This window comes from Magallana gigas, chromosome 2 (assembly GCF_963853765.1).
Source record: "Magallana gigas chromosome 2, xbMagGiga1.1, whole genome shotgun sequence".
In the NCBI taxonomy this organism is placed as follows: Eukaryota; Metazoa; Mollusca; class Bivalvia; order Ostreida; family Ostreidae; genus Magallana; species Magallana gigas.
In genome coordinates, this window is record NC_088854.1 from 54135453 (window position 1) to 54158159 (window position 22707).

General features: G+C 34.2%; 2 protein-coding genes and 1 long non-coding RNA gene across 8 annotated transcripts in view; 1 reads left to right on the forward strand and 2 right to left on the reverse strand.

Moving 5' to 3' along the window:
* Positions 1 to 6963, reverse strand: LOC105331670 (uncharacterized). 4 transcript variants are annotated; one of them, XR_010711347.1, is made up of 6 exons: positions 6949 to 6963; positions 6525 to 6579; positions 4891 to 6193; positions 4194 to 4432; positions 2744 to 3738; positions 1 to 732 (listed from the first exon to the last, which is right to left on the reverse strand). It is a non-coding gene; the product is annotated as an uncharacterized lncRNA (long non-coding RNA). The 4 variants fall into 4 exon arrangements; XR_010711346.1 differs by lacking the exon at positions 6949 to 6963 and adding an exon at positions 6825 to 6839; XR_004596032.2 differs by lacking the exons at positions 4891 to 6193; positions 6525 to 6579; positions 6949 to 6963 and having other exon boundaries at positions 215 to 732; positions 4194 to 4498.
* LOC105331667 (uncharacterized) overlaps positions 6069 to 22707 on the forward strand; it is a 26357-nt gene continuing 9718 nt past the window's right edge. The window contains exons 1-3 of one of the 3 annotated variants that reach the window (XM_066077252.1): positions 6069 to 6201; positions 8502 to 8549; positions 16332 to 16455. In XM_066077252.1, coding sequence (XP_065933324.1) covers positions 16395 to 16455 — 61 coding nt within the window. In that variant the 5' untranslated portion in view covers positions 6069 to 6201; positions 8502 to 8549; positions 16332 to 16394. Of the gene's footprint in view, positions 6202 to 8501; positions 8550 to 15511; positions 15646 to 16331; positions 16456 to 22707 lie in introns of those variants that run through there. The other 2 variants (XM_034445574.2, XM_011433955.4) reach the window with 2 other exon arrangements.
* LOC105331668 (tubulin beta chain-like) lies at positions 9140 to 15052 on the reverse strand. Its single transcript, NM_001305363.1, is given in 7 exon segments — positions 9140 to 9515; positions 9626 to 9811; positions 9905 to 10147; positions 10236 to 10688; positions 10803 to 10913; positions 11012 to 11120; positions 14923 to 15052. Coding segments are annotated over 7 exon segments (1341 nt in total). The 5' UTR covers positions 14980 to 15052; the 3' UTR covers positions 9140 to 9333.

Here is a 22707-nt window from a genome sequence, read left to right on the forward strand (position 1 = left end):
TAAAGATAAACGATTTAATGCTTAGATGTACATTCCCTTATTGACGAAATTAATTACTTTGTTAAATAATTCCGTATAAATTGCAGATCACGGAGGGAGTAAATCAGTAACGCAAGAATAGCAGATTAAACTGGTTATTGCATTAGATTGTGGGATGAAACTTTGTAATATAATCCATGAAAAATAACTCTTGAAATTCTGCTTTTAACAATAGAGTCAATTTTATCATTAATTAATTGTAAAACAACCTGTTGTACAAACATATATGAAACATATTTTTAACATATTTGAGAGATCAATGTTTGGGTACTACTTGTGTATGTTACATGTAGATTCATACCCAGTGATTAGGTTGTTGCATTAGCGGCATTTAAAGACGACAGAAATTAATGGAAAAACACAGTAGAATGTAAATATTTAGAATTGATTATTAGTTTATGTGTTCTGGAGTGTATACACCCATCTTATGCTTTGTAAACTGGTTCACAGATTTCCACTTGTTCCGTATCATTGTTGACTTTGATGCTTTGACCCTCTGAGAGGACAGAATTCGGAATTACATCCCACTGTCGTATGTAGAGAAGTGATGTCCCATGATTCTCTGGGTCTGACCTCTGACCCAGTCGGATAGCTAGATGTTTATGGCTGTAGATAACATGTGAAATGGCGTCGCTGAAAATATCATCTCCATGACTACAGTAGCAACAGTAGAACTCATATCTGTCACTCCTCCTGCAAAAGACGCAGAGTTATCATCTGAATTTAACATAGGCCATAAAATGAAAGAAAAATCCACAAGACATCGAACCCCTTTCGTAAGTAAGCAGCTGTAGTACAGGGGAATTCCATGTTTATTAACCCAGTCACATTTAACCTGTAGCCCTGAACTTACTAAGATAAAGCGGTATTCATGCCAAGTTGTCTTGCCAATTTAACATACTAACCTCTAGCTCTTCTATCGCATTTGAATGCACGTCCCCCGATATGCAAAACGTGCATATAATGGAAAAATGTACCCTTATCTACTGAGGATAAAGTTTACTCAGAATGCAAAAAAAAATCTGATGGATGGGAAAACCCTATATTATACATTGCCAGCCTCTGATTGATATAGACTAAGTGTTCTTTTTCAATAAAAAGGCCACTCGTAAATTTCATTCAAGTGGCATAAGTTCTTGGAAATACCCCTTAAAGATTTAGAGGATGACTTTCTTACTAATATAACACTTTTCTTTGTAAACGGAAATAGAAGGACATCGCAGCCAAGTAATTTTAAAATGATCTAATTTCCTTATAAAACAAGTTTTAGCCTCAATGCTATGAATAAAAACTAAGTTATAAGAACACTAAACCATTTATTTTTCTAATTGTTATATTGTCCTTCTTTTGCTGGCATTAAATACATTTGTGGTTGATGATAAAATGTTTGAGTTTGTCAATACTTTTTGCGCAGTATACATGTAAGTGTATGTCGCACAGTGACGTGCAGGAATAAGAGAGATGTATTAACGTACAGACGGATCAAGGTTTGTTATTATATACTTTACAAAAATTCTAAGTGTTCATCCTGATAAAAAGAATGATTTGAAAATTGCGAGATAAAATAATGTGAATTTTTCAACATTTCGTAAATGATGTGTCTTCTTCATAATAGCACAGATGATATAGGAAAACACCGATTGAAATCAGGTACCCGTGACAAAATCTCAAAACATTAAACTGGAGTTGATCTGCGCGTGCTTGATATGATAGGCAACTCTTTGTGATTGATACTAGTCTTTACTAAGTGATAGTTTCAAAGGATAAACAATTAAAATGGCCAAAATTATTATTGGGGAAAGACCCAAAGCCAACGGACTATTTGTGTCTAGATTGTTCTTACGCCAGGTTTTACCCACTTTATATCTGCTGTTTATTTTGCCCTCGACATTGTTTTAAATATCAAGTACATGTAATCCGTTTTAATTTAATTTAGTGTAATGTCATTTCCATCGGTAACCTAAAACAATCCGACAGCTCCCGGGCGAAACTCAACGAAACCGGAAGTGTTCGTGATATTCAGCAAATGTCAAGGTCTCGGGTCGCAACCAAAGGTCAAGGTCAATTCATCGTTCTTAACTACTTGGAAGTTCGGCGGAAATCAGTCACCGCGACGGCAAGAAAAATAAATTGGGGATATTTTATTTAGTAAAAACATTACACTGGGCGGATACTTACAACTTTGGTTCGGTGTATTTTAATGATCGGAATATGGAGAACAGTTTGGGCAAAATGTCATCTGTTTTACCCCAAGTCTACCACGGCATGTCAGCGAGTTAAGAACAAGTTCTACTCATTTGAACAGTTATATATTTACGTTTTGACAACTAAATGTAGACAGAAAGTAGAGGTTAGTGGCCCAAACGTCTGATTGATGTTTATATATGTCGTATTTTATAGTCTTCTCCACAGTGTACAGTTGTAAATAGCGCACGAATACACTGGGTGGTAGAAAATAAATATACACATTGGAACATTAGAACGAATATTAACTTGCAATGCAACCAACCAAGCAATTCATAAAAGCTGAATTTAACCTTTCAAACTTGTTTTTAATGATTTTAAAAAATACAAAAACCAAGAAACTTGCAAGCAAACACTAAAGATTTGATAAATTCTTAAAATCATGAAAAACAACGATAGAACCAATTTACATCTTATGACAGATAGGGTGTTGTTCTTTGCTTCTAGCTTAGACACTTACCTTTTGATGACTCTCTGCCGCGGCTTCAGTCGGTAAGTGGCTTCTCTACCACTAGGTACACATGCGGTGCATGCAGTTAAGGGATGGAGAACCGAATTGGGAAACAGTGGGCGAGACGATGCCAACATTTCTCCAACCGGTGTTCCGAGCGAGATCTGAGAACTCTCACCTCGTTACCTGCCAGGAAATGATGCCCAGATACGCCGAGAACTCATTTATAGGTTCCATCTTATTGGAATCATGCTTAGATTATTTCATTTTTCGTGACCGAAGCTTCAAAAGACAGAGAACAGGGAAGCTGATTACTGAGTAATTACGTGAGAGTAATTGTGTTGTGTGACGAGAGGGATCATTTCTGTCTCGTGCTACTGAAGTATTCCCGTCTACTACGGGATACTTTGGAATCGTAATAACAGCAGAGAAATCCTTGGTAAGAGCATTTCGCCACTCAAATTAAAAAATCCTTATTGCAACAGACATGATGTCTAGTTTATATCTAATGCACAAAGAGGCGTTTATATATCATACATGCTTTATTTGATGGTATTAAAAACATAAACATGAAAGTTCACAACATCAATACCAATGGCGATAGTAAGAAGAAGAAAATGAAGGGAAATTTTCCTCAGGATTTGAAGATCAAGAAGGTACATGTGCAGCTGATTGCACCATCTCCTTTTACACTCCCTTTCACGATGGGAATGGCGCACTTTTGATATTTTTGCCTTCGGTCCTTCGATCACACCTTCACAAGACTAATTTGTTCGCTGTCATTATTGACTTTAACTTCGAATCCCTTTTCAGCCTCCTCTCTTGGGTGTATTTTCCATTGCTTAACGTGATGTTCATATGTTTGGTTTTTCTCATTATAAGTCCTTTTCCTGATTTTCACCTCCAAATCTCCGTGAATTCTAACCACGTGGTTTACAGCATCATCAAAAGTGTCTGATCCAACAGTACAGTAGCCACAGAAATACGTGTACTCCTCGCTTGGCCTAGAAAAATAAAATTTAAAAAAAAATGATGAAAAACAGTCTGCATGGTCTTGTTGATCACCTACAGACGAATGTTTGATTCTGTCTACATTTTGTCCTTGGATCGATCAACTAGTTTCAAAATGTTGTAAACAAATCTCTCTTGCTGCCGCATTCCAATGTAGGTTATGTGTTGTACATTTATACAAATCAAATGTTTTATATATTACGAATGTGTGTTTGTATACGTGTGTAAAAGAGAGTGTGTATTTGTGAATATCAAATAGAATACTCAAATACTGACCGAGTTTGAAATACTGAAGGTTATATAATAACAGTCAGTAATTCTAATAATAGAACCTATCTAAAGAACAAAAACTGATCACTTAATTATAGATCCAGATGTCGTAAGTCCTTTAAAACTTACATCAAGAGGGAGTATGATATCTGAAACCAAACAATAATATAGTACTCACTTTCTGATCACTTTCTGTCTTTCGATTTTGTGACGATGGTGATGAAACATCCTCAGTCATGGAAAGAGTCGATGCAGAATAACATTTTTGACGAAGAGTAAACAAATTTCCAAAAAAAAACAAGCTACCAAAAAATTAATCTGCTCCCTGCTGTATAAACAACACAGCCTTCCATCAGAGGCCGATCTCGTGCACTGAGAGTAGAGAGGCGATATCCTGCGCAGGAGACATTCGTCGCTCTGTACAGGAAATTTAATTTCTTATCGTTTATTTTTTGAAGTGCAGTTGCAGTGAATTTCAGCACATTACATATCGGAATATCCAACCACAATAACAGCTATAAACACTTCGAATAGGAAAGCTATTGTGCATTTTCCGTGTGCCTTGTAAATAGATTAATTGGGGTTGACCTTGTTAAACAACTCAGTCTTATGGAGTTTGAATAAAACAGGGTTTATATTTTTAAAATGTTACTTTTTTATAATTTTTAATAGGCACATATATTCACGAATTCCTACATTAAGTAATTCAGTGAGTGTACTATAGAAAAATAATGATTGTAGGCTGAAATATGTGTATATGTGTTTAAAAATGATTTTTTTTAAATTTATCTCTCATATATATATATATATATATATATATATATATATATATATATATATATATATATATATATATATATATTACCATGGCTGACCTTTTGAAAAGGGGAATGTAAACCTAGTTCATAAAGTATCCTTATTTTTAAACAGAAAAAATGTTGTAGATTTGATGTAAACGCTGACAAGGAAGGGAAGTGAAAATCCTTGTAGGAGATGAATGTCTCTATCGAAAGTATCTGAAGTACTTTTTATTCACGGGAAATTCACAAAAATAGGTTATAACAGAAAGGTCGGAAAAATGACTGAATTGATGATATATACGAGAACATTAATGATGTCCACTATTTTAAGAGTTCCTGAACAAAAAAAACCCAGAATCAGGTCAAAGTGATTATCACTGTACTGCTGGTGATAGATTCTTCATGCACATAGATTTTGTCGAGGTTCAAGTTGTATGTTTAATGTGTCCTATTTAACCTGATTGAAATTGATGTGTTTTAATGTAAAACATAGAACCTTTTATTCTATCATTAAGATAAAGCTATCATAATTTAAATCCCCAATTTTGATTTATGCCATTTTTAATATACACTCATATCCTTCGGTATAATCGTGACCACCAGTTTCTTCTTTGAATTGTTTGATTTTTCATTATGCAAGTTTACTATTTTTTTTTCATAAACGTCAATGAGACATTTGTTTCAGATGGGCAGTTTGATTGGAAAAATTGTTTTGAAATAAATTTTAATTTTTTTCAAAAATAAATTTTAAACTACGCTGTTAGATCTTTGGCTTTTCCGTTAAAGTTATTTTTCAGAACATCCGATACACCCATAACATCGGTATACTGTTGGCTTGTTTGTTGGGATTTTCAGGAAAAAAAATTGTTTACTTTATATTAGCATGCTCTCTTCTTCGATTAAACTCATATCTCATTTTTCACGGTACTTTCTTTTTCTATCTCACTACTTTCATGATGGAAAACAATATGAGGAAAATGAAACAGGATGAAATATTCCTGTACACAGCATAAGTAACTTGATCGTTCCAAACATAACCGCATATTTTACAAAAATGTCACATAAAAGGTACATATAAAATCTGGAGTTGTATACGGATGTATTTGTTTCTCTGCAAGACAATTAATCCTTTACAAGACTTATTTGTTCGCGGTCGTTATCAATTTTAACTTTAAATCCTCTTTCAGCCTCCTCTCTTGGAATAATCTTCCACTGTTTAAAGTGGTGTTCAGTTGTTTGGTTTTTCTCATTATAAGTCCTTTTCCTGATTTTCACCTCCGAGTCTCCGTGAATTCGAACCACGTGGTTCACAGTATCATCAAAAATGTCTGATCCAACAGTACAGTAGCCACAGAAATACGTGTAATCCTCACTTGGCCTGGAAATGTATGTATAGTTTATTTATTTCAGTTTTAAAATAGTAGCCCCTCCTGAGGGTATCTTTATTATAACAATAATATTTTGGTGATTTATAATCTTCTTTTCAAAATGTTGGCAAACCGTCATTTAAAACAGAATTTAAGTGTTTTCACCTTAAACTAACAAATTTTCACTAAAGACAATAGCACGGAAACTATACGGGGAAATGAAAATAAAATAAATGAAAACGAGTTGCTTATCGTAGATTATCTCGTGTGTGTGTGTGTGTGTGTGTACACATCAAAAATGATTTTGATACAATCTTTAATTATTAGAATAATAATGCTCACTTTTTGATCACTTTCTGTCTCTCGATTTTGTGTTGATGGCGATGAAACATCTTCACTATGTAAAAAAATCAATGTAATATATCATGTCTCATAAAGAATAAACATGTTTCCAGAAACAAGCTACCATATTAATTCACGTCCCTCTGTATAAAACTATTGGACTATTGGATGATATACTAATGAACAGAGAGTTTATTATCTCTCTGATTGCATTACATCCTATAACATATTGAAGTTACTTAAACACTTTTAATTGGCCATTCTATCGTGTATTTTCAACATTGTTTGTTAATAAATTACCTCAATTAAAGCGATATGTCCTCTGTAATTAAAATGATTTCGTTACTTCCAGCATCGTGAAGAGAAAATCAAATCATTTCGATAACTTAATACATGTACTAGAATGAAATAAATAACACCTTACCACATAAATTTGACAAAATAAAATGTTCTTTTGAGAAATTGACGATATTGAAACTAATAAATCAATTTTTTGAAGGCCGTTTAACACAACAGAGATGCAGGAAATTCTCTTTTGGTCACTAGCGTCTAAAGCACTGTTGACTCATAGGGAAACTTTAAAGTGATTTGAACGTCAAATAAAGCTTTAAGGACGTAAATAGATCTCTTTAAAACTATTACAAGTTTCTTTAAAATATGGCCTTAGATTGACATTGTATCAGCGTATTGTAAGCGTGTACATGAGGAAAATTTAAGAACATTCATTATGTTCTAATGTAAACCAAACTTATAAGATATATAGTATTATACAATAACAAACGTGTAAATGACGGACAATGGTGCGACTTTTAAAAAAAAAAAACACCAATTAAACAATGAAGAAAAATCAAATACCACTGTTTTGGATTATTTCAAGTATTTACACTATGGTAAAAGAAACAAACACAAGAATTTTGTTTTGGAGAAAATGAATATTGGACATTTTTATCAAATTAAAGATTTATTCATGTATATTCCACCTAAACCTCTTGTTTCAAATCGCCACTATGACATTTGGACTATGAAGTGGTGTTTTTTGTTTGAAAATGTTGGAGTTATCTACCCCAAAGCATGAAAATACAACTCGTGAAAATCTTTGATTGATGCCATTATATATTTTATCTTAATTTAATGTGGGATTCTTAGATAAGCTTTTGAAAAGTTTTCCTTTCCAAGCCCGATGTCCAATGATCCATTAAAAAAGTATCGTATTGCGCTAATAGCTGACATGATCATTCTTTTCAAAAAAAATTATGTTCTTTTTTAGAATGTACATAAGGAATAGAGAATCATTTCACAGCATTTCGAAGGAAAGTCAACCTTAAATTTATATTATATATAAATCTATATTTTGCGTTCTGAAACTTTTCATTCTGATCAGAAATCACTGAACATTTTGTTTTGGTTCATTTTAGATGCAAAAAGTGACATTTTGTTAGTTAATCAGAGCAAGAAGGTTTGATCGAATTTCAGTAAAAAGGCGCCAGGTAGATGTGACATTTTAGAGCTGATTTAAGGAAAACCTCAACTTTAGAAGACTTCTTAAAACTAACATTACATTAATTTATTTAAAGCATAATATGTCATACTGCATTAAAATTCATAAAAAGTCTTGATATTGAAAAAAAGCTAATAATATTTGAGTTGTTAAAAATTCCTCAATTTTATGTAAAAAAGGTTACATTAAACTGTTGTTCTACTTTCCCCTTTTGCCTCTTATTTATACATTTTAATTGCATATACAGGTATACATTTCAACCCCCACACCCTTCCAAAAAAAACCAAAAAAATAATGGCATAATGGGATTGGTTTCACCTTTAAGTTACCGGTTTTTAAAGTACACCATTAATCTAGAAGAAAAAAAATTGTAAATAAATGAAACATTTCAATTTAATCACGTTTCAACATTTTCTTTAGTTATGAATTGAAAAAAAATATAAACATCTTGTATTTGGTAACGTTATTTTGATTTTCAGATTAAAGACAACAGTGTAAACAGACTGCACTATAGAAGATGATAGAATGCAAGTAAATTTATCAAATCTGATCAAATTATCATTGGAAAGTAAGAGAATTGTCAAGAATAAAGTCAGATTATGAAATTGTATACCAACGTCGATACAAATGTATATGAAATGTTTGCGCGCTTAATGTGCGCAATATTGTTAAAAATGCAATGTCTTATTAAAATTGTCATGGAAAACAAAGATTTACGTCAGTAAATTTCTTTGGCAATAGGCATTATTGAGTCCACATTGAAATCCATATTACATTGTAAATCCAATATTAGTATTCCATATAAACTTTTAAATAATTATTATGATTAAAATGTTATAGATATTCATAGTCAGCATACTTTCTTTAAATATTTTGGGTAAACTTTTGATTTCTTTTTCAAACTTTTTCACATGTGTTGGTAAGGTCACCAGGAAAATGAAATAATCACTGCACATGTATAGTACTTCACAATTTGTTTTAATGTGTTCAACTCGTAAAAATATGCAGGTCAACTGAATTAAATTGTATCTTTCATTTGTCATGCAATGTATATAAAAGTTTTGTCTATAAATTCTATATTAAATAATATGTAAAAGAACACAAAGAAACAAATAGATATTTTGATATCCTGTTTATTTTATGTTCAGAGCTTTCGTACAAGATAATTTGTGTACTGTAGATGACATGTCAACAGCTCATTGCGTATTACAATTGTTAATTAGATTGTCCTAATATCGTCTATAATTTTCAGTGTAACTAGTATAAATATAAATGGACGGATGACCTAAAATTGCTGCGTTAATTTAATGTTTATTGCGCCTCCTCTTCTCCCTCTTCCTCCTCAAACTCGCCCTCCTCCTCGGCGGTGGCGTCCTGGTACTGTTGGTACTCAGACACCAAATCGTTCATGTTGGACTCGGCCTCAGTAAACTCCATCTCGTCCATACCCTCACCAGTGTACCAATGCAAGAAAGCCTTACGACGGAACATGGCTGTAAGGAAAGTGAAAAACAGTTTAGCAATATAAATATAGAGTTCTAGTCTTCATTATGAAGAAATAACCAGAACAACACGACTAAGCTGCTGCTGTGCAAAGACCTACCAGTGAATTGTTCAGACACGCGTTTGAAGAGTTCCTGGATGGCAGTTGTGTTTCCGACGAAGGTGGCGGACATTTTCAGACCACGTGGTGGGATGTCACAGACGGCGGTCTTGACGTTGTTGGGGATCCATTCCACGAAGTAGCTGCTGTTCTTGTTCTGGACGTTCAACATCTGTTCGTCAACCTCTGCCAGAATTAAACAAGTAGGTGAAATTCTACATACATTAACTTTTCAGCACGTGTATACACGCGAATTTATTAATTGCTTAAAGATAGTACCTTTCATTGACATGCGTCCACGGAAGAGGGCGCTGACAGTTAAGTATCTTCCGTGACGTGGATCACAGGCAGCCATCATGTTCTTGGCATCGAAGATCTGCTGGGTCAGTTCTGGGACGGTCAGAGCCCTGTACTGCTGGCTACCACGTGATGTCAATGGAGCAAATCCAGGCATGAAGAAGTGGAGACGAGGGAAGGGGACCATGTTGACAGCGATCTTTCTTAAGTCAGCGTTCAATTGACCTGTTGAAAATCAATTCAGTTCTCTTTTATTCTCTTTCTAACGTATATCAGACTTCTTTCAAGAAACAAAAGAAAGTTAAATATTTACCAGGGAATCTCAGACATGTTGTGACTCCGGACATGGTAGCTGAGATGAGATGGTTGAGGTCGCCGTATGTTGGGGTGGTAAGTTTGAGTGTACGGAAGCAGATGTCATATAGAGCCTCGTTATCAATGCAGTATGTTTCGTCGGTGTTCTCGACAAGTTGGTGAACAGAGAGGGTAGCGTTGTAGGGTTCCACCACGGTGTCGGATACTTTTGGAGATGGGACAACGGAAAAAGTGTTCATAATTCTGTCGGGGTATTCCTCGCGGATTTTGCTGATGAGTAGTGTTCCCATACCAGCACCAGTGCCCCCGCCCAATGAGTGTGTAAGTTGAAATCCCTGAATACAGTCACAGCTTTCCGCCTCCTTTCTGACAACATCCAAAGCTGAGTCGATCAATTCGGCTCCCTCTGTGTAGTGGCCCTTGGCCCAGTTGTTTCCTGCTCCGCTTTGTCCTGATTTCAGGGAAACAACATCGATTTATTAATTTCCATGCCATATTTTATTAAACGAAATCAACCAGATTGTTCTTTAACATTTTCAGCAATTTTGCTGTCCGAAATACTAACCGAACACGAAGTTGTCTGGTCTGAAAATTTGTCCGAATGGGCCTGATCGGACTGAGTCCATGGTTCCTGGCTCAAGATCGATAAGAATGCTACGAGGTACATATTTTCCACCTAGAATAGAAAAGCAGTCGTGACAATTTCAACTCTTAACTTATCATTTAATTAAGTCTTCGGTATATTGGTGTCTGTAAGGCTGTAAGTATTATTACCTGTTGCTTCATTGTAGTAGACATTAATTCTTTCTAACTGCAAGTCTGAGTCTCCATGATAGGTTCCTGTTGGGTCAATGCCGTGTTCATCAGATATCACTTCCCAGAACTACAATAGAAAAGAATACTAGTATCTAGCTATACAGTCGCAGAATAAAATTATTGTCAATGATTGTGGCTTGGCGTGTTCATCAAAAATTAAAACTTAATTGAAAAGTGGTCTTTATTTACTGGTATGTTAACGCTTTTGTCATTTGGTGGACCTACAAATACGGTGAAAATACTCCAAAGCTGCTAAGTTTGAAAGTACTTTATAAGTTTTGGAATGATGGTTGGGTGTCTAAGATAATTATCCAAACTATATTTTGATCTGAAAAATATCCAAATACTAGTACATCGGTTGTATTTTTCTGTCTGTTTTAACAACACTTTAAACAATTTCAGTACACATTGTCTCTAGGAATATTTGTTTGGTGTAAGTGTGAAGAAGAAGATAACGGTAACCAGGGACTACTACTCAACAACAATCTTTCAATCAGGCTGTCATTGTTTCTTCCATTCTAATCCTCAAATCCGTGATCCAGCTTTTATCATCAGTTATCTCCTTTCCAATGAATGGGCTTAAACAATGGCTGACCAATCAAGGAAGGGATCTCTGATCATCACCGAATCTCAGAGTGTTTGTGATTCTTCGGGAGTAAAAGATTCCTTGATACTGGTTTTTTAAATTCTGGAGCAGAGATAAAGAGTGCGAGGTGGTCCTTAACAATGGATACATTTATGGACAATCAACTAACAAGTTGCCGCCTTCCTCTTTGTTTTCCTAGATGTCATGAATGAACTTGTCATTTAAACATCACCAAATATCAAACAGTAGCTTGTAAATAATTCAGAAGCAACTGCACCTAATGAAATTTGGAGACAATTTATTCGTGTTAAACTAAGGTATTAAATGTTCATTACAATAAAGCTGGTAAGATGTAAATTGTGAATAGAACCCAAATCTCGCGGGGCTCCAATTTAAAAGGCCTGACTCCAGGTGTTGGGTTGCTATGATAAGCAAAAGATTTCTTGTTAGAATTCAAATTCAATATTTGTCTTATTCTGATATACGTGAAAGTGTAACTTTATCTCTTCTAAGCTTTTGAAAAAGCTGTCAAAATCCTTGCTAAATGGTGAAATTTAAAGTTTGATACCACCTGTATTACCATCATTATGAGGTGACGGTAGTTTGTTATCATTAGTTTAAACATGTGCTGGATATGTAAACCCTTGACGCCTCTCGTGTAGCCAAACACATCGTGTTTGTCTTTTTTGTCAGCAGTAAGACATATTCAAAAGTAACTGTCTTCGAAAATCAGCACCACATCAGAATCATTCTACAATAGTATTGACAATCCTCACGTCTCCTTGGTGACGAGTTTAATTCTCAGATGCATCTGTCGTTTTTGTCAACAATAAAACTGATTCAAAATCAGCAACTGTCTTCGAAAATCAGCACCATCCAGCAGTACTTACTACCCTCTCGTCTCCTTGGTGACGAGTTTAATTCTCAGATGCATCGATAACTGATCGGGATCGGCGACTTGCACGCAAGGTTCGCGATCTAGATCAAATTGTCAGATCTAAAGAAAAGGGTCTCCGCGATTGAGTGAATGACTATGGAGGGAACATAAATGAATTGTTCCTGTTTCATCAGATATATCTAGATAAATTAAAGGTATCTGCTAAACACTGTTTTGTTTATATGAGTGTATTCGTTGCATTGTGTACTAAGAAGTTATTGCATATTTTGATAAATATTTGTCATCTCGATGGATTTAAATTTGGAAATTCTATTTTTATGTCATCTTAAAAGTCTAGAAAGTCAAGACTCTAAATAACTCTTTCAATTTTTTTTTGTAATAAGCAATGAAGTATAAAATAAAATTGCAATTTGTATTTATAAAACAACTTACAGGGTTTTAGAAAGTATACTTGATTAAACAATCACATTTCTCGAATTTTATCCTTTGATTCTGACTAAGGCTTCGTCAAGGAGTTTTTGAAAGTAAGAGGTACTCTATTTGGCTGTGTTATTCTTAAACATTAGAACATCACAGTTAAGTGACTGACAACAAAGAATCGACTAAGAATGAACAATTATCGTCTCATTTTTATTCTAAATATTGATATAGAAATTATAATAGCTAAACGTTTTTGTGGTAGACTTAATAAAACTTCGTTGCAATGTTTTCTCAGATTGACACAAACCTAGGTCTTAATTTCAATTAAGGGTCTACATGTGTCCATGTTTGTGTAAGATAAATAACTATTTAAAAAAAATTTATGTAGGAGAAATTGTAAACTGTAACATGAGTGGGTATTGCGTATCACCTGAGAGCAGATTTTCTGTTTTGATGGTGAAAAGAGTGTAAATTTAATATTTTTAAGAGTAAATAGCCGAACTTATATATGAAGAGCGTAGATCTTCTATGTACAAGTACAAGGGAAAATTTTTAATTTAAAAAATAAAATATGGTGATCAATCATGATTGAATCGATCGATTTACTTAGGTACTTGCTCTTGTCGCATTTCTTTGGATAAACCCTGTTTCACTTGGTGCGCTTATCACGTAATCCCTGAGAATTGTCCAACGGATTGAAAAATGGAAGGCTGAAGTTTGAATGAAATGACATTGATTTAAAGGCCCCGAGTGAGGATTGTGCATCATTTCTTGGGTCGGGGCACCATCATGTCATTGTGTTAGCTATTGTCTCATAATCAGATATGATTTATTTAAAAATACCTTAAAGAAAGCCTCTTCTTATCAACGATGGTCAGCATTTAACACTGTTTAGGTTAGAATTAGACTTTATCGGAATGAATTTTGGCCTTTTTCACTTTCCTATTTCGTCTAATTCTTGTACAAACTTGGATTATATCGTCAATTATTGTCTTGGCCTCTTTTCCATCGCATTTATCAACGTCATTTTCATTCCTCCCGCACATGTTGGCAACGTCATTTATTGTTAAATTTATTGTTGAATGAATGACGGCTTCTGATTCCAGACAACGGGTACTTCGAACGTTGGATGTGTGAAACGTTTGATAAAGGATAAGAAATGTTCATTTAATGTTGCATTCGGAGGATTTAAAGCCCTACCCTGACCGGCCGTATCAGTACCCCGTTTCAGAGCGATAATGTATGGCCATGTTTGTTCCGGATCCCATTAGCAACAATGAATTATTTCCTCTATTGTAACCACCCGAAGTTACTACGTGAATATATGTTTCATTAAAAGGCACTGAGCATGTTTAATTACACATGACACAACAAACTATAAAGATATACAAACATCCACTATAAAGTCTTTCATCTTGTCACAGAAGTCGGACCTCGTCAACAAAATGGTTAAGATTTTTATGACGTTAAAATGACTCTGGTGCATTGTTGAACAAGACATTTAATTAAATTTTATAGCAAACCACACATAAAGTGGGATATTAGTAATGCAGATGAAAATATCAATTTCTATCAACTCAAGTAAAAACTTTAATGTAGAAAATTATAACAAGACAATATGCTTTGAAAGTTCTACAATTAAATAAAGACACAATATGTTCCGAAAGTTTTGTACATGTATTCTTGCAATCAGAAACGATTTTTATATATAAAAAAGATAAGTTATAATTTAGATCTTTGAAGGGTTAGATCAAACATTGATTATTGGAATACTAAATATTTTTTCTCGATTCATAGATATGTCTCAAATCCTTTTTATGTGAAGGTACAATGAGAGTCCTTCCATGTCAATGGGAAAAATATACTTTAATGCTAAAGCACTTTTAAAAGTTTTTTTTTTCAATTTTATACACACATAATTTAATGAGGGATAAATTAATTCAAAAGTATAATAAATTCACTCACTTTAGCACCAATCTGGTTTCCGCACTGGCCAGCTTGCATATGCACAATTTCCCTCATTTTGTTGGTGTGTTTGTTGCAAATTCACGAATCAGGCCCTAGCCCTCCCTTAGTTTAATGAATTAAGATAACTGCTCATAAAATAAATTGTCCAGATACTTATACCCGTGCCTATTTACGCATTTAATACGCCCTTTAAAAATAGTCCCGATGCTTCTCAACCAATATCTTTTTTATTGATTTAAATTTCAATGGGGAATTTAAATCTCCTATTTATATGAAAATTCTGTTTTAACTATATGCTTAAATAATTTTATCAGATTGCAATAAAATTTAAAAATTTAAAATACTAGAGATGAAAGCGGACGAATTTGCATGAAAGATGATCAGAAGACAAGACTACGCAAGAACAAGGCCCAGTGATCAACCCTGGATACAGACTAGTAAACATAAATATAGAAATTGTTACACATTTATTTTTAAATATTTGGTAGCTATGATACATGGATACTACTTCAATTTTACCTGACAAAAACATTGATCACTTAAGTTTTTTTTTTTTGTTTTTTTTTTTTGGTTTTTTGTTTTAAACATCCTGGACTGAGCAATGATACCGGGTTTAACATTACCTTTGAGAGGCTTGAGACGTATCGCGTTTAATATTGTTTTATGTAGCTCTCTTTCATGTGTGACCATTTCTTGTCAACGATTTTGGCAGCATGTAAGGTGATGAAATTATCTTTGTTCCCGTTGATTGTCTGTCTGTGAACTTCTCAAAATCGTTTAACCCCGATAGCAGAATGTATGAAAAACTTCCAGACTGATATCGAAGAACTTAAATGCAATATTTGCATAAAATGTGCAGTCTCCTTATTTTATTTTGTTCAGCAAATGGGTCATTAATAATTTTTGGAACTGTCTTACTTGTGTAGATTTTCAGAATATCTCCAAATCTACTTTAACCTAATTACAAATTCTATTGATAATTTGATTAATTTGCTGAATGGTGAAAGAAACTGTTAATTAGATCACAAAGTTAGTATCTCCTATTAACTTTTCAAGACCTTTTGCAAGAAAGGAATTTTGAAAGGATTATCAAGCCGTGTGCACCGAGGAGGCTCATACAGAAAACCAACTTTGTGACTTTTCTTGAGTGGTAAACCTTTTGTGTAGTGATTGCTCAAGACAATTTTTATGGCAACATTAAACAGAATTTCCAGATATGACACGGCCCGACACTTTCTATAGATTTGCATTTCTGAATAGCTACATGCATGTCGAAGGCTTATTGAAAACTTTCTTGGCGAATCAAAGATTCAAATCACACATTTTGATACATAAACGAGACAACACAAAGCAATTTCTGTCCTTTTTATTGCCACAGTTTGTATACTGTTTTCTTTGTATTATAGAGATCTAGCATCAAAGACAGGCATGGTAGGCATTGGACCTATGATTCTTCCAATCTTATCCAGATGAAGAAAACAATATCTCGGATAATTTTTAACAGACAGGGGTGGACACTATTACATGAAGGTAGGTACTTTAAAAAAGTAAGATAAATATTGGTTTGTGTAATTTCATACAACACTGCATATAATTTGAAATTTCCTAAAATTCATACGGCAATTCGTACTTTAGAAAGAGCACATGCTTCATTTGAAATTTTCTTACAGTAAACCTGATTTTAAAATACAAAATAGTAGGCCTATGAGCTGTGACATATTTATGATATGGATATTGTATTAGGTTGAACACATTCTCAGACCGTAAGAACACTCTTTTCAGTCGCATGTTTATGACAAATCATCTTGTATTTTGGAAAGATTGACACTGTCACGTAATGATGTAAATTTATGAATGTTATGTTTAAAAAAAATATGCCGTCAGCTACACGAACCTTGTAATTGGATTTGAAGGTTAATTAAGGTAGAAATACATGTATGAACTACGTTCATCATCTAGATGCTACGAATAGTACAGTTTATCCAATTAGAAAACCAAACTCAGTTTTTCACTTCCAATTTCAATAACAGTATTGGTACAAATAGAACCACACCAGAATTTTCTAACTTTTAACAATTATCAATCGAGGAAATTATCTTCATACAAGATCTGGTATCTAGCTATAGGAGAAAACATAAGTTTCTCTTAGCAGCAAAACAAAAGCACTTCTTACCGTGTAGACTGATTATCTCATGTTGAAACGTTTCCTTCTTATTTGTTTTATGGGTTTCTTATGAAAAGTAAGATTTACAACCAGGGAGGGTAGCTAATGAATGTAATTTGCCAACGGTACAACTGATTCAAGTCACTAACATAGTGACATTTTATAGATGTTAAAAAAATGAAGCAAAATATTTTTACGAAAAATATAATCTATAGTTCATGTATTAGATACAATCAATTGCTTGATATAATCAATTACGACATTGCAACATAATATAACAAAAATCAAAGTGCCCGGTCTGTCAATGCATCATGTGAGAGACCTGTACGATATTTTGCCTACACTTGTTCATCACTCGGCAAAGACCTCGTGGATGTCGACGGGACATGTTGTAGATACTTCCCAAATCTGTCTGACTGTTTCAAAAGTTGACAACGGTTTCTACCAGTGATTCTCTATAGCAATTAAACTCAAGACAATGATTGTGTCGAGACCTTATCTCTCAACACTTTGAAACATTGAATCTATCGATAGAACCGAATGTCATGGCGCGTGGTTTCAAATGACAACCTATCAACAAAGCCCATCTTCTGGGAGATCTGGGGTATAGAAATAGCCAGCGACAAGACGGGCTGATATTTCTCTTGTTTACACCCTTTGTTTTAAGGGGACTGAACAGAGACCAGTTGCTTTGATAACTGTTGCAAAGTTATGTGGACGTGTTACAGCTAGAGTAGTGTGTAGCGGGAACTGTCAGGATTTGGACCAGAATCAAGAGTTCAGTGAAGACAACTCCAAAGGTTATTAAATATGTAATATAAAGGTTATAATTAGGTTAATATCAAGTCATCTAAATGGGATTGCGGAAACATAGTATTCAAATGAGTAATTTTTTACAATGAACAGCATATACATTTTTCTTGCACTAAATGTGGAAATGAAAACGTTCTATAAAGTGTTGCGGCCAAACTTGTTCACGCGATGCAGGTGAGATTGCTGTAGATATTTGCTGAATACAAACAATACAGACACATTTTCGTTACCTAACAGTCTAGGTACGAATGCTTTCGAGCATTTGAAAAATACCAACACAGGAGAAAGTGAATTCAATAAAGAAGATTCTCCACCTGTGCTTTCAAGTCATTCTTATCAAAGCCTTAATGTTATCAAGATTGGGGAAGGTGTAGCGAAAAACGAAAGCTTAATTCTGAATGCATTAACTACTCGTTTTCCCTCAGAGTCTGATCTGGAATATTATTTTAACAAATCATACTTTATACCAGGTTTAATATTTTAAGTTTTGGTCTTTGTTCCTCCCTAGAATTCATCATAGTGGGGTGTTCATAATCAGATATATCCCGTTTCATCACTCATTGTGCGTGGTCTACTATATTATGTGGGACACTTTCAGGCCCGGATTAAACTGTTTAATGCTCTCTGAACAAACTTCATCCTGTCGGTTGGGCAAACACTTCATTTTTACTGCATGGGGCAGTCCTTTGAGAGGGATTATCGGCTGTCATTCGGAGATTGAACATCTCTTTAAATTTGCTCGTAAGAAATGAGGAATATCTAAAAAGATAAACGGGATTAGAGGATTAAGAACTGTAAAGCTATGGAATAAATCCTCCCGTATCATTGCACCCGTTAAAAAGTCCCCAAAATGTTTGAGATCGTTGTCCGAGTAACGGGATCGGATATGAATATCTGGAGACTGATTCCCGCTATGATTAACAAATTCTCAAATAAATGTTTCATCGTCTGTTTGTTACTTTCAAAATTGCTTCGTTTCGTAAGAAAGTATGAAAAGAAGACATAAAAATCTTAAATTAACAATTATATAAAGATTATGTTTAGCCGTCGATTTGCATAGCGCTCTCACTCGAGTAATTTTCAATTTTGTCGGTATCAAAACAAAGGGTCGACTTCTGAATTTGATATTGGACAGTTAATATGAAATCTAAGGACTATTAAAAGATTGAAGGGTACTCTTATTAGCACTCTCACGCCCTGAATTATTTCTCAGTATTGATTAACCAAGGAAAGGGGTTTGCATTGGATTAAGAGAGCATTTCAGAGATTTGAAATATGAAGTTCCCTGCAAATAATATTGACAGGCTGGTTTGGATACCATGTATATATCCGCGACCTTCTTGTCAAATCCAGCTTTTCGTTATCCCATCTGCGTTATTCAGACTAATTTCTGTATTGAGTAAAAAAGCTGGCTTTGGAATTCTAGTTTCCGAGACAACATTCCGTGAACATGAGTTTTTATACACAAAAAAGTAAAGTTGAGTTGGTCATTCACGTAAACAAACTCTTTTTCTCCGTGGATCCCCATGTGCGTTATCTTAACCATTCGGGAACCGAACGCATTAATTGGTTTACCAAGAAACCTTTGAAGTGTTGAGTCTTTCAATAGGAGATCATCTTTGTCAGAATTCAGCCATGAGAGTCTTATAATTGCCCAATGACCATGGTCTTATCAGCGTTAAGCTGTTTACCCGCCATTTTTCCTGTGGACACTGGGATCTGCGGGTCTTTGATTGTGACATGCTGGACACACTTTCCCTTTCCCCCTTAAGACCACTCCAATCCTTTGCCACTCTTTAAGCAACAATAACTTTGACATAATTTAGCAAATGATTAACATACTAAACATATGAATACTTAGCATTGAGTCAGGTATGTCCAGTTTTGATACAAATCTTTCCTTGGTATGTTTTTTATCTTTCAGGTGGTGATTAGCTTTTCATTCGCTCCAAGATTTTTTTCCGCAAATATTAAAGATTATCTATGATTAATAAGATTAGGTCTTTTACATGTTGTACAAAATCTGACCAAAGGATGAGATGTGTTATTGTTCAAACTCTGATTAAGGGTGAGGTTTGTTATAGGTCGTTCAAACTCTGACAAAAGAGGGAGGTTATTATATGTTCAAATATTAACAAAAGGGTGAGTTTGTAGGATGTTTAAACTCTGACAAAAGGTTGAGGTTTGTTATAGGATGTTAAAAGTGAGTTATAGGATGTTCAAATATTAACAAAAGGATGGCTTTGTAGGATGTTGAAACTCTGACAAAAGGGTGAGGTTTATCATAGGATGTTCAAACTCTGAAATAAGGATGAGGCTCGTTTTAGGTCGTTCAAACTAAGACTAATGAAAGCGGTTTGTTATTGGTTGTTCATATTCTGGATGAGATTAGTTATAGGTTGTACATACTCCGACTAAAGAACAGGCTTGTATGTTTTCGCTATTACAAACTCCACCTGAAGGATGGTGCTCGTAAATTGTTGTACAAACCCGGTCTATAGATTTAGGGTTGTTAGAATTTAAAAAAAAACAAGCTAGAAAGATTCATAGTTTAAAAAAATGCTAAGGGATATTTAGCTTTGTCATATGGTTATTACTATTGAACAATCCAATGTACAAGTTGTTATTTGTTGTTCAGTGTTTCTAATGAGCTAAAGATGCAAACATTTCCTCGCTAATGTTGTAATAGTGGGGTTCTTGATACTTTGGGCGGTGCCAGTTCTATTTTTCGGCGTCGGTTTTATATGTTAACTCGTTTTTGTACAGTTTTATTTTATAAATATTATTTTATATCATTTAATTAATTTGTATTCACACTCAGTCTGTTGTCTTGAATATTATTAATGAAATCCTCGGGACTATTTTCCTCCTACAGAACACGTTTAAACATTTCAAGAGCGAACATGCTCATTAAAAATTCCATACTATAAGAGTGGTGTCATGCACAAATCTCCGGAAAGATCTGTAAATCTAAGTTATTGGGACCGGGTTGAGTTTTAGTCACCTATCTCACTGCTTCACGACTATTTGTGTAGTGTTTGGTAACAAGATTTTATCGAAGTGATAACAAAGGAGTTGTTTATTGAAACAAAAGATGTGTTGATGACAATATGATCACAACTCGACACTCTGAATCAACAGAACTTTAATTTGACATGGCAATGTGGTCATTGTTTTGCCATAACTAACAACTTAACCGTAAATTTCACAGCGCTCAGACAATATCACCAGTTAACGGTGGGACTGATAGAACTGTGCATATTAAATATCAAACAAAATGATGCCATTGGTTCATATGGTAAAGATACAAATATTTAATGGTTGTTTCTCATATCGATTACACAAATGCTGAGTAAATTGGTATAAAATCAAAAAAAATATTGGATAATTTTATCTTTGTCACGTACAGACAACAAAATTGGAGAGTAAGCAAAGTTACTCTTTCATCTATAAGCGGCTAATCTTTGCCCAGCATCATAAAACTTTTTCACCTCTTTGTTAGGACACAATAGAAAATATTTCTTTTCGGTCGCAGAAGGACTTGCTAACAGACGAAAAATAAGCTTAATGTTTGCACAATTATCCCCTTAAATACGTTGTCTTATTGCAAATAAAAAGATATTGCTAATCCAATTCAAAACTTCTTTTTCCTACATTGCTATATCCCTGGTTTTATAAGGGTTCTTTATCGGTAAAACAAATAGGAGAAAAGGAGAGTGTCATTTATCTCTGGCTCTCCAAATTAGTGGTGGTGGAAGAACTCTCTGTTTGCTCACCAAAACGAAACCATGGGCAAATAATAAAACAGAAAGTGGCGCTGGGTAGACAAATATACACTCAGAGTTGAATTAACCCTCGCCTTGCAGAGATCTGAGTATTATCAACATCAGATTTACAGATAATTGTAGATACACTAGCAACCAGACGTCCACTAAACGTTTTGAGGGCCTGTACGGTGCGTTGCACTGATTTAGGTATTACTGCGCCCCACAAGGGGGTGATATTTCGCGGATATAAATTACTCAAGGGTTTGTCAATTTGGCCCGAAACATTTTAAGAGAAATGTTATTGATGATTTTAATATCACCGTAACTCGACAAACAACAAATAACCAGTTATTTGTTTTTCAAAAAATATTTGCACATATCGTTGCAATCTTGGTCCGATCTCGACATAATCATACCCCATAAAAACTCTGTGAGAATCCCATATGTCAAGATTTAGGTATAATCTTTTATTTCAGATCAAATGGTGACAAATCTGAACAATTTCAATGTCCTTATCGAACTGATAAAATCATAAGGTTTGAAGAAATTTCAGTAAAATGAGTTTCACCTTTGGGTTCTAAAAATGGACAGGTGTTTGTTAAAATGATTCAACGGGAATATGAATGAACAAATGTAAACTTCTCCATCAATGCATGTTATGTAGTTGAAATTAGCTCTAAATGGAAATAAGGCTGCACTTGGCGGTTTTAAAGAATTGATTTCGATTGGTAAATTTTATAAACCTCAAATCTAGACCGTTTATAAATAATTGTCAATTTTAAAAATTTTAAGAGGAGATTAATACTAATGGAGCTCAGAGAGATTTTGTCAGACTAAACCACAACTCGGGGATCAAGAAAAGAATTCGCAGAGTTTTGTGTTGTAGACTTTCATATACAACATATTCTAAATAAACAAAACTTGAAAGCTATATCAATTACCGGCTTTGGTGGTCAATATTAGGCTTCCTTCGTTTGACAGAAGCGCTCGTTATTGAATTAACTTCAATAGAAACACCAACTTGTTTTTCTTACAGAT